The 17,955-nt window shown below is 41.7% G+C and overlaps 1 protein-coding gene across 1 annotated transcript; it reads left to right on the top strand.

Moving 5' to 3' along the window:
* The first annotated feature begins 138 nt into the window (after window positions 1-138).
* LOC124258590 (ras and EF-hand domain-containing protein homolog) lies at window positions 139-17,581 on the top strand. Its single transcript, XM_046692656.1, has 7 exons — window positions 139-279; window positions 1,190-1,418; window positions 2,551-2,984; window positions 11,015-11,087; window positions 11,939-12,073; window positions 14,239-14,400; window positions 15,619-17,581. The coding sequence occupies exons 2-7, from the start codon at window positions 1,266-1,268 to the stop codon at window positions 16,042-16,044; spliced, it is 1,383 nt and encodes a 460-aa protein (XP_046548612.1). The 5' UTR covers window positions 139-279; window positions 1,190-1,265; the 3' UTR covers window positions 16,045-17,581.
* The last annotated feature ends 374 nt before the right edge of the window (window positions 17,582-17,955 follow it).

The raw sequence follows: 17,955 nt of genomic DNA, 5'->3' as shown, positions 1-17,955 counted from the left end.
AACCCTCTCTGTGGTCACAGGTGTTCCTTGAGATTTACAGATCTAATTGACTTAAACTTAAAACGGGTGTTATATAGCCATGTCTTATCTCATTAGTGGGAGTGGTCGCTGTGTCAACTTCCGGGTTGTCCTCGAGACGTTATCACAGATACCATATCAGCACAGATAAGGTATGTTGATACGAGGTTTGTACAAAGGAACATAGTTCACTTGTACACTTTGAAAACGCTATATGCCAGTCTTCTAGTTTCATGTATTGGTGTACAATTACACAAAAAGGTATGTACATGACTGTGTGTTTCGTAATCTTATATTCTTATCAGCTGGAAGGTTGCCTGTATCCATCTGGCGGCTGGGCCAAAGACTTTGAACTCCCATTATACGAACTACCCTGCTAATGTTGACACGGCTGTCGAGTAGGACGTTGTCTGAAGGACAGGGAGGCGTGTAATGGTGTATGTTAAATGTTAGGGTCTCGGTTATGTATTTGTACATATACTTATATGTTCTGGGGTGTTTCGGGAAGGTTTCTATTGTTTGTTCCTTGTTTAACGCCGCCGCCAGTAATATTCCAGCTATATGACAGGAGCCTGTACATAATCCAGTCTGGACCAGACAATTCAGCAATGTTTTGGGAAGTGTATGATGTGGAACCAAAATATTTTGATTCCAGTACATGGGTGAGAATAGTAATAATTTTCGACTATGTTACTGTGTGTTCAAGTTCAAGTTACAAGAACAAACCACAATGATTTTGATAATTTTTAGGATTCAATATTTGATTAGAAAATATAAATGTGAATGTAAATACTGATGTTATTCTATTAAGAGTTGGTGAGTGAGTTTACTTTTACGTCGCTTTGACGAGGGAACGCTTTAACCTTTAGGCTGCCCCACCGCCCACATCGTTGTTAGTTTTGAAATGCAACTATTTGATAACATCTAACCATTAAATACGGTGGCGGTGTGGTAGCCTAGTGGTTAAACCGTTCGCTCGTTACGCCGAAGACCCTGGTTCGATTCCCCACATGGATACAAGGTGTGAAGCCTATTTCTGATGTCCCCGGCATGATATTACTGGAATATTGCTAAAAGCGGCGTAAAACTGAAACTCACTCACTCATCTTACATACGCTACAATCATGTACTTAAAATTAGAAACCAAAATCCGAAAGTTTTGTGTTAACAGAAGTGAGGTCACAACCGTTCATGCCATATAAGAGTTTGCGGTACGAAGACTAAAACCTCAGGAAGTCAGTCTGGCCATGGATAGACGGAGGAAGCTGGTGATTGTGGGTGACGGAGCTTGTGGGAAAACATGCCTCCTCGTTGTGTTCACTAAAGACGAGTTTCCCGACGTCTACGTGCCAACTGTCTTCGAAACCTACATCGCAGACATCGAGGTTGACGGTAGACAGGTAAGCGTCACTGTGAGTGAGTGAGTGAGTGAGTGAGTGAGTGGGTGAGGCACTGGATTCTGTCCCTCAAACAGAGGGTTTCTCTAATTGTTCAAGCATAATCTAATTCAACAATTAGCTGTCTTTGGAAAGAAGTTGACATTCCAATGAAACTAGTTGTACTTCCTTCCTCATATCCTGCTGGGTGCATATTGTTACCAGGCGATTTCCAAATTGAGAGTTAACCCAGACATTAGTTAGTACAGGTCTCAATTTTGAAATTATTAATCACCACACACATCTCTACATAGTTAAGAAATTATTCTCAAACACAGAGTTACATGTTACTACAAAAAGGTAATAAACTGGATCAAATACTTTGCAGCAGCGGGGCGGTAGGGGTAGCCTAGTGGTTAAGGCGTTCGCTCGTCACGCCGAATACCCGGGTTCGATTCCCAACATGGGTACAATGTGTTAAGCCCATTTCTGGTGTCCCCCGCCGTGATATTGCTGGAATATTGCTAAAAGCGGCGTAAAACCAAACTCACTCACTCACTTTGCAGCAGCATATGAGGCCTCATATTAATTAACTCCAGGATTTTTGACAAGGGAATAGTGAAGGAAACTGTTGCAAGTCGTGTCGTAAAATGTCTCGACTCGCACACTACTGCCCCTTACTGACTCCACAGGTGCAATGTATAACAGATGAAACTTTGTTACATAGCGTATAACAATGCCTCATACACTAGAGTGAGTGAGTGACTATGTATTTACGCCGCTTTAAGCAATATTCCAGCAACATCACTACGGGGGACACCAGAATAGGCTTCACACATTGTACCCATTTGGGGAATCGAACCCGGGTATTCGGCGTGACGAGCGAACGCTTTAACCACTAGGCTACCCCATCGCCCCTCATAACACTAGAACGACCTTGAATGAGAAAACGATGGTTATCTATCTGTGCACACCAAATCTAAATATTTAAAAACTCTCATTCTAAGAGGTTTCGAGTTATTATTATTAATCATTGTTGATACACATTCCCATTCTGGTGGTGGTGTGTGGTCTTGCGCATATAATTTGATGTCATGGTGATCTATCTTGACGAGCGTTCATTTTCCAGTGACGTTATTTCTTCTGGTTCATATAGGTTGAGCTGTCGCTGTGGGATACTGCAGGCCAAGAAGACTACGATCGACTCCGACCGTTGTCCTACCCAGATACTAACGTCATCCTCATGTGCTTCTCCATCGACAACCCAGATAGCCTTGATAACATCCGAGAGAAGTGGAACCCGGAAGTGAAACACTTCTGCCCCAGCGTTCCCGTCATTCTCGTCGGCAACAAGAAGGATCTCCGCAATGATGCCACAACCAAGGCTGAGCTGGCGCGATACAAACAGTTTCCGGTTAAACCGGAAGAGGGTCGTGATATGGCCGAGCGAATAGGAGCAGCGGCCTATCTCGAATGTTCGGCTAAACTGATGCAGGGTGTGAGGGAGGTATTCCAAACAGCAGCTAGTGTAGCGCTGACCACTAAGAGATCGAAGAAAACTTCAAAGAAACGCAGTATATGTGTAATCCTGTGAAATTGTCCACGTACTGAAAAAATACATTAGTACAAAGAGATTGTAAACTGGGTATTCCAGGCTCAGAGAATTTGTCCTGAAGCTATCCTTGGGAGATTCACATGGAATGTAATAGTAATAATGCCTGACAATATGTATATGTGTCCAAAATACTGCATGTTTAATAATGCAATAGATAGTGTAAGTGTATGATCAAGAAATAACAAGTTGTATTTTTGGACTTGCTTTTCAAGAAAAAAACGCTGAGTGATAAAGTTGTTAAAATAACGCTATTATCAGGTTTTGACTATGATGACTTTAACACTTGTTTGTTCTTTAATGCCCATAACCAGCAATGTCTCTGTAATGAAATCCCATCAGACAATCCTGTCATAGTGCGATGACAGACAATACGCCAAACTACCGGGCTTGACAAATAGTCATTACACTGCCAAGTTCTTTACCCCTGTATTATGTATTCATACAGTCATATCACTTGGTTCGGCGATTGGTTTTTATGTATAAATCTGCAAGAAGGCCCGACAAAAATACCGGCCAAAGAAAAAAAACAACTTGAAAATTCAATTCGATAAAAAAAACCCCAACAATTCTTATGACAACGTTACTAAAATAAAACTCAGACATGAGGTCAGGAACACAACTAGGAGTAGCTTTAGTGAATCATTTCTAGTCAGCATGATATGAAGATAACGATCTAAGGCTATAAAGAAACCGAGGTTATCACTAAATCACGTTAGATGACTCCTACTACCGTAATTAACTACTTTCATTTGACAGTTTCTTTCATCATAAATATAATCTGGGTATGAATACCTGCAAACAGTACGAAGGAACGTTGTTGTAATTGTTGATGATCTGTACTCTTGTAACTTGTAACAGAATGCACAGTTCAGATAATGTAGGCTTCTTATGACAAGGAAAGAGAGTGAGTGATTTTGGTTTTACGCCGCTTTTATCAATATTCCAGCAATATCACGGGACACAAGACGTGACAAGGAGAATAATAACAGAGGTCTTGTGCGGTTGCCAACTTATGATATAGTCACGTTGATGATTACATAATGTCATTTAGAAAGTGGTCAACTTTCTTAGTAAAGTACAGATTCTTGTACTTTTGTTGGGTTGAGTTCCATCCGGAATTCGGTGCGGGTTCGAATCTGTACTTTACTGAGAACATGTAATCTCAAATATAATATATGTTACAGTCACGTTGATGTGTAAAACAATGGCAATTACTTGGGTCAGTTATTGTAGTAGATCTTTCAACTGAAACCTCCTAGTCAGTGCTATTTATAATTATGTATTCCACCTTAAAACATACGAAGATCTAATTGTTTGAAATACAGTGTTTTTCGTTTGCATTGACTTTGGCTTACAAATTACGTTAACTGAACTAGTTAACAAATATTATGTTCAAATGAAAAACTTCAGTCTTATGAAATCATTGAATTTGTTTTTCCAGTGTCATTTCGACATGGGGTGGACCCATTTCGTTTTTTGAAATATTTGAAAGACAGCTATGTCATTTCCTGTTTTATATGAATGCAGATTTTGGTTAAACACGGTTAAATATGTGCTCACTGGTACATCCTCAAACAAAACCCGAACTTCTACGTAAACGACGATATTGATTTGTGTATGTGATTGGACAGAGGGTGAAATGTAAAGTTGATTAAATGAGAGTAAAGTGATTTTGTTTCTGTCATGTCGGTCTCAGCTCTTCTCATCGGACAGATTATACTGCTACAAGTTACAGCCGACAGAAATAAGAAATAGTGAAGCTATGCTTGTACCTTTACATTAGTTCGACGGAATCAGAAGCTTGAGAGAAATTACTGCAAACTTTCCTTTCCTTTGGCGTTCTGTATTTATTTGATCGTATACTTTAAGGCGTTAACCGTGTTTTCGAATATGACTATTTCATGTGCAATTACTTTTGTATGAAACGACATTACACAATGCTTGTGTTGTACTTAATGTCTAGCGTTGTGATTAATTTTGGCTTTTAGTTTATATTATTAATTTATTTGGATTTGATGTACTTATGTTTTGTCCCGCTAATATGTGATGATGCTTGTGTAATGTTACGTGACAACTCATAGTGCTTGATGGCAGTAAAATGTACTTATAAACCGTGTTCACTGTATTTAATTGAGTAGTATACACAATGGGGCTACGGGATCAGGTCCCTCCCAAGGGCTCGATTTTTAAATCAGGTTGCTGTCATCGATGCTCAGCACCTGGTTCCTGCTGATTTTGATGGTGGTTTTCTTGACGATGTCATGACCCAGGTTGTTCACGATCGTGCGTTTGTCAGTCGTGGACTCCAACGTGATCTGAAAAGCTAGTCGAGTCGTGCCGGGGTCGATGACGTCGTTCGCGCCCAGGTTGGGGAATCGAACCAGCAGCATTTGGTTTTGATCGATCGTGCTCGGATTGTTGTTGATCGTCACCGACTGAGGCACGGATTTGACCCCGAGCGGCTCTCTCGATCTTCGGAAAGGATCTAGCTTTCGTCCGTAATGGGACATTGTTTATATTGAAACTATGTATATTATAAGTTTAATATATAAAAAAAAAAAATGGCTGACGATATTCCCATGGACGATTTTGACGTACACCAGCTGAACGACAATGATGCAGCAGCCATAGACACCTCGTTCATGGGCGACACCGTGGGCAACGAGCTTTTAAAGCAGGCTGTGGACGAGTATTACGATGCTTTAAAGCGCGATAAAAATTACGTCCAACCATTGGGGCGCAACTATCCGAAGTTCAAAATCGACAACGAAGGGACGCTGCGATTGAAAGCTCATCCGGAGGTCGATCTCATGAACAAACACACGAGAAAACCGCTCGCCCTGTCAACGCTAGCCAGTCGCCGTGGCGGTAGTCAACTGATCCGCGACGAACTTAACCTGCGAGATTACGGCAGCGCACGACCCAAACAACGTCCGAGATCTGCAAAACGTGAGGACCGAACTCGGTGATGCTAGCGCTGCTGATCCGAGAGAAGTGCCCAAGCGCCAAAGAAGCATTGGACGAAATCGAAAAAACATTGGTCACGTACTCGAACGAACCCTTGCCCGGTTTCGAATTTCCTCTTAGGGAACTTTGGGTGTAGACGAAACCTTGAAAAACGTGAGTGAAGAACATGGGTAAACTGAACGAAATCAACGAGCACATCGCTCGCGAGAAAAGAAAACTCAGGATCGTGGACGACGACGAAGCCATGAAAAACATCATCGAGAAAAGATTGCGCGACCTGGAAGATGAGAGACTGACCAGATTGGAAGCCGCTTCCTCCAACCGGGAAGCCCTCCGATCGCAAATCAGCCGCGTGCGCGAAACCATCGACCTTGTCTTGAACGAGGACACCACGTTGGCCGACAGGATCCGAATTCTGTTCTGGGATCAAGGAATAACCATCGCCAGCGTTCTCACGGCTTTGGGCTTCATCATATCGACCCTGGTCGTATCGCTGACGGGTGGTGGTGGTACACCAAGCCCAACACCAACAAGCCCATCATCATCATCAGGCGACGACGTCAGAGACAGGATAAAAAAACATTTGAAATCTCTCGGCGAAGCCCTGGCTAAACTGGTCGGCAAAGCTGCCAAAGCGCTGCCTGGCATCTTGGGCAGCATCGTTTCCTGGTTGTTAGGCTTCTTGTCGAAACGGTCACATGGCTCGGTCAAAACCTGTGGGCTTTTGTCGTCGCCGTGGCGGGTCTGGTGTACGTCGCGGCTAAGGAATTTTTAACCAAATGAGGCACAGTCCAAACGCGATCCCGCCGACCACCAGCGCCGTTTTGCATTGTTTCTCCTTGTGGGGAATCAAACTAGGCTCTTATAAAATAGGCGTGACGAGCGAACACATTTACCACTAGGCTACCCCACCGCCTACGTTCAATTACACAGGCTGCCTTCATATTACAGGAATAGTGAGACAATAACAAACGAAAAGTCACTGTATTATTGTCCATAGCAGATAATGAGGAACACAGCTATCCATGAAATGACCATGTTCAGATAGACGAAGAACATTCCACACGCCAGTACAAGAAAGGGACGATGGGATAGCAGGTTAAGGCGTTCGCTCGTCACGCCAAAAGCGGCTTAAAACCCAACTCACTCACTCACTGTACAAGAAAACTGTGGTGCGATGCATCACCACAGCAGCAACAAAGAATGACCTCTTCATCAAACAAATAAACAAATTACATGAACAATAAAACATCACAACCAAACATTTTAATTAACACATGTTTGTTTAAAACTATACGCACTACTGATATTAATTCATCCCCTGTTTCACATCCACACACTTTTTTGACCTCTGAGCTTCTGCATCTTTTACATACAGTAACTGAATTTGATAGACACGGTATCTTCTTCGGAAGAAGTGTACAAGCCTATTCAGATGACATGGTCGTCATGCTAATTGTGGTGATTGGCACCTGCAGATCCCATGATTGAGGTAAACTTTCTAACAGGCACGTCTCATTTCAGTGCTAAGAAACTATAACTGAAGCATCTTATCAGGATATTAAAGATATACTAGATTTAATATTACATGATCTATTTGATTGACATTTTAGAAGTTGGTGAATAATACGAAATGTATGATACTTTATGGATAACAACTTAATTTCTTGCTTTGACACCAATATAAGAATCTATACTGAACCGTCGCATCATAATATAATATAGAAGTTGTTATCCATAAAGTATCGTACCTTTCTTAGTATTACTATACTCATGCCAATAATGGTTGTCACCCTCTCCCCACCCCACCCCCCACACACCTCAAACATCCTCTCCAATTCAAAAATTAAAGGGGGTGACAACCATTATTATCATGAGTATATATGCAAAGTTAACAATTGTTTAAAAAACAGAAGATAATGTGCTTTGTATTTTATTACCAAACACCTTTCAGAATACTATTAAAGCACAATTCCATTATACATTGAAATTAAAATCTCAATAGTAACAATTAAAATGAGAAACAAGTTATTCAAAATGTTATATACAGCTCGGCATGTCTTCAGCAACCGATGCTTGTCGTAAGAGGCAACTAACGGGATCGGGTGGTCAGGCTTAGTGACTTGGTTGACACACGTCATCGGTTCCCCGTTGCGTAGATTGATGCTCATGCTGTTGATCACTGGATTGTCTGGTCCAGACTGGATTATTTACAGACCGCAGCCATATAGCTGGAATATTGCTGAGTGCGGCGTTCAGCAATTAACATACCGTTTGCCCTCCACCCCAACCCCACTTCCTTTCCTTTATGTGTCGGGGCGGTGGGGTAGCCTAGTGGTTAAAGCGTTCGCTCGTCACGCCGAAGACCCAGGTTCGATTCCCCACATGGGTACAACATGTGAAGCCCATTTCTGGTGTTTCCCGCCGTGATATTGCTGAAATATTGCTAAAAGCGGCGTAAAACTAAACTCACTCTTCACTCCTTTATGTGTCGAGAACTATATAGCTTCGGTCTTGGTTTGTACAGTATAGATTACCTTTCACAACATTTAGGGTATAGTTGAGCATGCTCTTTGACTATTTCAAAGAGCGTTATACAAGTGTTACAACAATTTGTTTACTGACGTTTACATAGTTCGGGCCTTTGTAAGGCTATCTAAACGTTTTCATTTCTATAACGCCCCCCTGCACATTCTGCATATTCTGGGTCATGTCATGGCTTGACCTCTGAGTCACCCGTGAAAATCCTGGTTAAAATCGATCTTTAGCAACCCATGCTTGTCGTAAGAGGCGACTAACGGGATCGGGTGGACAGGCTCGCTGACTTGGTTGACAGGAGTCATCGTATCCCAATTGCGTAGATCGATGCTCACGCTGTTGATCACTGGATTGTCTGGTCTTGACACTTTCTTTTAAATTTGTAAGAAGACTTACAGCTGCTGGCGTATCATTATTTGCTAATCATTCACACCCACCCTGGACATGTTATTACTAAGATATTCAAGGAATATGGAGGTTTCCACTTGTGTATTTCTATCGGGAAAACAGCATCTTCCTCTACCTCATTTACGTGATTTAACGTGTTGTTGATAGAACACGAAAGAGGAAAGTGATCAGAATCTGTACGAGAATGTAGTTCAAAGTTATCAATTGAGTCAAAATTCATCGTTGAACACAGAATATAATCAACAAGGCCCCATACGGGGTACAACATGCCAAACTGCCGTTAGGATCACATAGGAAACGACCATTAAACGTGTGGAGGCCATACAAACAGTACAGAATAATCAAATCTTTACCAAAGTTGTTGACTCCCTTATCTCTTGAAAACCTTAAGACATTAAATGAATCTGTGTTGCAATTCATGTCATTTAAAATATTAATATTCCTGTCACTATTATCGTCATCTTGTAATATATAATCTTCCACTGAACCTGTTCTGGCGTTCAAAATCTTGCAATTATTACACAACATCACATCAACAGCGTCCGAAACATCAACAAGCGAAATCTATCCCGATCATGACTGAAGTTTTAGACGTGACACAATGGAATCTATCTTCCACATTACATGCCCATGGGGAGATCATGAGTATCAGTCTTGATTGAAGAGGATGTCCGGAGATAGCACCAAGTAAGATATCCTTTGAAAACCCAAAGACTCTGGAGCCCAAAAGGACATAAATGCTGCCAGTGAAGGTATCAGTAACCTGGTACCATTAACATACTAAACCCTTTCTTCCAACTACATTTGTACTTCTGATCATAAGCAAAACTCCACCACTACTTTGGTATTCTCTTTGATGCAAATAAACTGTATAATCGGTGAAGTAATGGTCTATTATCTATTTTGCACAATTATTCCATATTTTCTGTTAATCCAACAGTGTCGAACGAAGAACAAAAATCAATAAAATCTTTATTGTGAATTTTGTTGCCAAGACCACGAACATTCCATGTCATAAACGACAAGACATGATTAGTATCACAACCTCTGAACCGGCGTCCCGAGTACGACCCTGAACATGTCTAGAGCCTCATGGAAAATGATGCTTTTAAACATCTTTGGAATAGGCCCATTTACAGCCCTCAGAAGAATTCCTGCCAACAAACCTGATCTTGTCCTTTTCGATAAAGCCAATGAATTTATTTATATCACAGAATTTTCTGTCCCTTTTGACAGCAATATGATTGGCAAGATTCAGGAAAAGCATGCCAAATATGCGGACCTCGCCTTTAAAATGTCTTGCTTGCATCCCAAGCACATATCGTCAGGCTCCCCATTTTTCTCGGTGCCCTTGGTTTGCTGCCTCCTGATCTCTCGGCGCAGATTAGGACAATCCGTGGACCTGACCGGGAATGAGACTCCTGTTCTCGATGTTCACGTGGACCTGTTTAAAATGGAGCATAAGAGCGTGTTTTTGGTGATTTCAACCACACAGTTGTTGTCAAGATCATACGATAAAACCTCGCCATTTTCAAATACATTGTCAAAGCGTAACCGGCATTGTTCCCCTTGCGCAGTGCTCTGTCCATTTCTACTTTTAACATTTTACGTCTATTTATAACTGACAGGGAAAACCCCTCAGACACGCTGACACCATTATCTTTAAGGAGTTAACTGTTACGCAAAACAGAATCTTTTGTACTGTAATCTATAAATTTCATTGTGATAACTCCACCATTGTTTATCCGGTGACATCTATCTAAACTCATTACAGAATCTTCCATTTTCAAATTGTCTCTTATAATGTCACGAAAACAGTTCTCACAGTCCTTCCACGTTTCTGATTGGCCTTGTTTTAGCAAAACCTTCAACAAGTAAGTTATTGCAACTATTCTGATTTTCAAGGTGGTCAACTTTGTTCATTAGCGTCGCAATGTCAAGGGTTCAGTAAGAGATGTAATGGATTGGGACATTACGGAAAGTTTGGATGACAACTCAGATTGGTAGTGATCCAAGATGAGACCCCTTTAATGTCTGAAAGAAGTTTCTCAAACTCAGAGCTAGTACCACTGTCTGAAGTTGTACGTTTCAGTTGCTTTGAAGGGGAGAAACAGCCACATGTACCAGGTCCGGGATTGGACTCGCCTGAACGCAACAACAAGATGGTGATGACAGACAACAACTTGAAACATGGCTGCAGCTCTTCGATTTTAACTGGATCATTGTTAGCGATAGATGCTAATTTTGCTGCAGAGCACAGTGGGGTTTCTTCCTCGACCAGACAGCAAGGAGCACGGGCAACAGATAGGGGAACAGACTCCTGATTTCGTGACTTGTTGACAGTGGCAATGTTACAGTACGTGGTGACAGGATATAAAATACATTTGATGGATCCTTGTCTGGAGATCTGGTTCAGCAGCTGACCATAATGAGGATACAATTACTGAACAAACGACCAAAACTGACGAGAGCAAAGGAGTGGTTAAATTCAGTCGATAAATGGCGTCCAACTCGGGATCGTATGGATTTTACTTATCTGTTTGAGACCTCTTGGTGGAACGAAACCTCAGATCCTACTTCGTCAAGCATTTAGAGATATTCCCATGTCTGGTTTGGAGATATTCTTTGGATATAATCTGATTAAAACATAGATTCAGTACATATTTTCCCTCTCGTCAATTTGAATTGCATGCGTATATGCAAGTGTAAGTTGACTAATGGTAAACCAATACCGTGAAGATTGCAAAGGTAGTTTTATGTACGAAGTTTTACTGAAGTATACATGTGTAATTTCAGATATGAATATGTTTCAGTACTTTTCCTGTTAACACGGGTAATTTGTATTAGGCTTATGTAGAAGACAAAATACGTTTGTGATTATTCGAGATTCAATAGAGACGTACTATCATAGTGACTATTTCCAACTGGTGTAAATTTAAAGATAGTAATGGTGATGTGTGTCAAAGAAAATAGCAGCGAGCGACCGCGACCAATCAACACAACTGTCTATATTTAGCGTCGTTCGAGCGGCCTATATATGTATGTGACATGCTACTGGAGACTTGTGTCCCTAGTACAACTGAACCCAGACAGGTGCGCGGTAGTCCCAGCCATTGATTGGACCGTTGTTCTACCTCAACACGTTCACCAGGTAAGGATCATATACTATGAGCACCCGACAAGCACCTGACACGCACACTTTTGTACACGAGAGAGCGATCAGTGTCAACTTCCGGGTTGTACCCGTATGTTACCAATGAAGTGAGAGGTTCATCTGCTCATAGATATCCAGGTACAATTTGGTTTTATGAAAAAATATAGCACGTTCACGGGTGTCATAACACTGCTAAATTTGATAATCACAACAACGACAAACCGTATTTCTTGAGGATTGTTTACAATCTACTAATACAAAAGCATATTGTTTATACATGTCTAGCTGTGTGAAACATTCACTGAAATACAGTGCAAGATACAACACGTCTTCGACATTTTAAGGGAAATGATTTCTCTTAAAATTACACACACGACAGACACACACACACACACACACACACACACACACACACACACACACACACACACACACACACACACACACACACACACACACACACACACACACACACACACACACATGGGGTATTTTCCAGCTTGTACCCTTCAAGAGTTTTACACACCCTGTTTCCACCCGACTCCATTCAAGCATGGCGACAATACTGAGCACCCCTCTTTCACGACTGTCATTATGTAGCAGTCGTCATGTGAGAGCAACCTGGGCTGTTCCAGTACATGCGTCTATTGGGAGTTGTTTGTAGGCTGTAACAACAATCCAGCATTTGTTCTTTTCATGTCCCAGATCCGGGTTCGAGTACTCACATGTGCGCAGTTGTCAAACACGCACCCTCCGTCCGGATACTACAGGTGCCGCTAACATGATTCAGATCTGTTGTATACAGTATTATTACATGGAGACGATATATGTGACTACAATAACAATAATCATACTATGAATAATAACAAAACCATTTTCCTAAACGACAAGATGGCGTGCCTAGATACGGTTTCATCGTTGCGACAAGCGTTTTGTTTTGTCTGTTCGCGCTGCCCCATGGTTCGATCCAGAAAATGTAGGTCGACATGGAAAATAGCTATGAAATTGTCTGGAATAGTCCCGTATAAAGCCGGCTCTTTCTTTTCTCTCTCTCTCTCTCTCCCCCACCCCCACACACACTCCCGTGGTTAACCCATGCCACCAAATTGGATAGATCGATGCTCATGCTTCTGATCACTGGATTGTCTGGTCCTGACTCGATTAAATGTGTATTTACAGACCGCCTCCATGTAGCCGGAATATTGCTGAGTGCGGCGTAAAATTAAACTCACTCACTCACTGAATTTTCGGTCCGATATTTCCTCTATCTGCTGACTAATATTGAGAGAGTACCAGGAACACAGCCATTCTGACACTGTTTGTAATGCTGTAAAGTATGTAGTGCTGGGTAGTCTTCTCCACATTCTCCGGGTGGGTTCGACTTGGCGGGGCTTCCTGGGAGAAGACAAATTTGAATTGGCTCTCTGTTCTACTTATAAAGGCGCAAGACCTGACGATGAGTTTAATCGGTTTGACTTTGTAAAGATCATCCGAACCCAATTTGCTTCATTTTCATTTATGTATTTTAATCGGTGAATAATAGTAATTAGTCTTTAATGCAGAATTGTGAATTAAAGTAGCTATTTTTTCCACAGCCCTTACAGTTAGTGAGTGAATGTTGTGTGACGCATCAGCTTTCACTATTTTCAGTACAATATTATGGATGCCATCGATCCATTCGTAAACCAGAACCTCTTCTGACGTCATGACGTTATATATACAATCAGCTACCCTGGAGCTACATGGGAGATAGGATGGATATGATAAAGTCACTACCGAAACGGGGCGGTGGGGTAGCCTAGTGGTTAAAGCGTTCGCTCATCACGCCGAAGTCCCGGGTTCGATTCCCCACATGGGTACAATGTGTGAAGACCATTTCTGGTGTCCCCCGCCGCCCGCCGCGTTATTGCTGGAATATTGCTCAAAGCGGCGCAAAACCATACTCAATCACTTCCAAAACGGCCCAGGGTGTTTATCATGACAAACGACAATATAATACCCTGTATTGTCGAGGATGATGCGAGTACGGGTATGTGCTGATGAGAATAGTCAGGCTGGCATTCCATGCCCACCACCATGGGGTACAGACGCATTAAGCTTTCACCGCTGCTTACAGTAGTTGTAATTGAAAAAACAGTGAAAAGATCTTGATTTACTTTCAGGAAATAAAAATGGCGACCACGATGAAGATGGTTGTTATAGGTGACGGCGGTTGTGGAAAAACATGTCTTCTGATGGTGTACGCGAAAGACACGTTTCCGGAGGTATACGTGCCAACAATATTTGAGAACTGTGCAAAGGTCATCGAAGTAGACAACAAAAAGGTACATGTATTGGTAGTGTATGTGACTAACAGTTCTGGGCCCGGTTGTTCAAAAGCCAAAAATTTTAAGAGAGCGACAGTCTGTTGCTCAAAGTGCCGTTAACCTTTAACGGCCCGTTAAGACCACGTTAACTTAACGGAAGGGGAGGGGTTACATTAGCTCACTAACGTTACCATTAGCCTTAGTTCTAGGTTTAGCTCCATGGTGACAACATGGCGTTTATTGTCCAGCGTAATGCAGCATTCATGAACATCAGACCACAAAGAAAACCTAAGGAATTCAGAATTTTTTCTGTTTGAGCATTTTGGGCCATGTTTCCCCATTTTTCTTTCACTTGATCCACAGTACGGCAGCAAACGCCTTTGTTGTTTACACAATCTGTTATTTTCTGCCAGATTGCAGCCTTGGCCTTATTGGTAACCTCATTGCTCATTTTTTGTTATTAAGAATCTCAGCATTTTCCTGAAACATTGCCTGAATGACATTCTCTTCTTCGGCACTGAAATGTTTTCGTCTTTTGTCTTTATCTACAGCCAGAGGTTACTAGGGTCATTTCAGGTGCTTCTGGTAGGGATGCCATTTTGACAGGGAATCATGGGACAGTGTGCAAGGAATTGTGGATAATGGTTAGGTTCTTAACAGGCTGTTAACCTCTAATCATACCATTAGTTAACGGCCTGTTAAAAAGACCTACCAGCAAATTTTTCGTTAGCTATTTAACGGACCGTTAGTGTTTAACGGTACGTTAAAATAACGGCGTTTTGAACAACTGGGCCCTGGACTTTAGATTGAAGTTGATCCTGATTATGCATAGATACCGTTACGGCCAAGGGCAGCTGTGGTGGTAATGTAATTAATTCACCTCAGGGATTTCCAGACCGCAAAATCTTGTCCTACCGTTGGCTGTGCTTGCCAAGATGCGTATATGATTACTTCAACACTAAATAGTGAATGTGTGAATATGGTTTTACGCCGCTGTTAGCAATATTCCAGCAATATCACGGAAGGTGACACCAGAAATGGGCTTCACACATTGTACTCAAGTGGGGAATCGAACCCGGGCCTTGGCATGACGAGCGAACGCTTTCACAACTGGGGTGAACAACTAAGTTGTGACATGCTAACACATAGATCACAGAGGTTTTACTTTTCACTTTTCTCCGCCAACCGTCGGCATGTCATACCTGATAATATTTTCTGACCTTATTTCTGTTGTAGATTAACCTGGCGCTGTGGGATACGGCAGGCCAAGAAGGGTATGATCGCCTCCGCCCACTGTCCTACCCACTAACAGATGTTATACTCATGTGCTTCTCTATCGACAGTCCAGACAGCTTTGATAACATCCAGGAGATGTGGAACCCGGAAGTGAAGCATTTCTGCCCTGACGTTCCCGTCATCCTCGTCGGTAACAAGAAAGATCTGCGCAATGATGACCACACCAAGGCTAGGTTGGCGCAGAGCAAACAATTTCCGGTTAAACCGGAAGCAGGACAAAATATGGCGGACAAAATCGGAGCTGTAACTTACCGCGAGTGTTCTGCGAAGACAAAGGAAGGTGTGGTTGACATATTTCAAACTGCAGTTCGTGCAGCTCAGAGGTCGCAGAAAAACAAGAAGAAGCGGTTGTGTAATATTCTGTGAAGTCAAATACTATAAAATAACACGCATTGACCAATCCCAGCCCACATTCCTGTTTGTTTGAGGATTAACTGCACCAATCTGTTCTTCAGAGTCGTGTTTGCCTTTACTGTAATGGGCATGGTGATGTAGAGATTATATGAATTTGGTTGGCAATTCTATGAACAATGCGAACAATTGTAAATATTACATTTTGTCTGAACAACATACTGGGAATGAAAGGAAGCAAATTGCGATAGAAATGACCTTTCACTCACTTGACTGATTGATCATACAGTACTTGTTCACTTGATCCCTGTATTTGTAAAACAATAGGTTTCGGTTTCTAACTCATCCGCTACACCTTCAGATAGGAGCATCCATAGGAGCTGCAAAACAGCCACAGATAGAAGAATACCGTGTACAGTATCCAATTCAGTCTATTACCGTGGTATTCATAGAATAAAGCTGGAGTCGCGTCACAGTAAAAAAAGATATTTTCTTCTCAACCTATTTACATTCCCTTTCACATATACAACCGTTATATGCAGCTACTACCACAGTTTTAGAAACTTTATAACATTTTGATGTGATATCAAATTTGAAATTTTATTGAGTGAGTAAGTTACAGTGTCACGACAGTTAATTATTGTTTAAAAGGACATGGACATTCTTTGTGAACAATCAGTGCTTGACGTTTGTTGTTTAACGCCGCTCTCGGGATTATTTCAGCTATATGGCGGCGGGCTGTAAATAATCGAGTCTGGACCAGACAATCCAGTGATCAACAGCATGAGCATCGATCTACACAACTTGGAAACCATGACATATAATTAATGAAAGCTTTTCTTAGGATGAACCAACCGAATCAATGAGCAGGTTAATACACGGACCTGGCAACTCGGAAGAGAATTATTTGTACTGATGTTTGTGTTTGTGTTCTTGCATATTTTCACGATCATGTTCATATATATGCTCATTTTTTTGTATAGGTTCATGTTTATGTATATTTTCATGGTTATTATTTATGCATGCATACTTTCATGTTCCTGTTCAGCGCAAATGCCATGCTTCTCGTAAGAGGCGACTAACGGGATTGGGTGGTCATGTCATCGTATTCCAACTGCGTAATTCGATGCTCATGTTGTTGATCTCTGGATTGTCTGGTCCAGACTCGAATATTTACAGACCGCCTCTGTATAGCTGGAATGCAGTGTAAAACTAAACTCACTCAGCGCAAATGGAAATTTATCGACATTATTTGCCCATATGGGTAATCAGTTATCAATTTGATAAAGAAATGTATCGGTAGTTCAAATTTCCATAATGAAAAAAATCGCTTCCCCATTTTCTGCGATTCACTGTTAAAAATGACCTGTTTATGGAGTGAGTGAGTTGAGTTTTACGCCGCACTCAGCAATATTCCAGCTATATGGCGGCGGACCTGTCTATGGAAGTTATCGTCATTACAGTACATGTTGAAGAATAATAGTACAGGAAGAATTCACCATGTTCAGAATTTATGCCAATAAAGACGACAGGATCTGTCATTTCAATGCCAGGATTTTCTCACATGGTACCTGTGAAGCATTTCGAGTCGGGGGTCATCTCAAAACTTTTTTTAAAAGCAATCTTTATTCTTCGCAAAGACACGAGGGCCTGTGGTGTAGCCCGGTCGTCGAGGCGCACCGATTCTTTGTGCGTGTGTTCCTTCACCACCGTGGTTGACGACGTATACAGCATCACACTGGGCTTCCATTCCACATCCAGCTCACATCCACAGTCATTCACTCACTTACTCAGACAGTTGACAGTGTGTCGATTGAGGACGAATACCAACACTCGACCAAAACGCTATTATATCTTTAAATGGATGCTAGAAAGATTTGTTACACTACATGCGCTGATTTATTCAAAATATTTATGCAGTGGTAG

Source organism: Haliotis rubra, unplaced genomic scaffold (genome assembly GCF_003918875.1).
Source record: "Haliotis rubra isolate DU_JTF1 unplaced genomic scaffold, ASM391887v1 Scf7, whole genome shotgun sequence".
NCBI lineage: Eukaryota > Metazoa > Mollusca > Gastropoda > Lepetellida > Haliotidae > Haliotis > Haliotis rubra.
The sequence above is the reverse complement of the archived record's forward strand: the minus strand, read 5'-3'. Positions and strand labels throughout refer to the sequence as shown.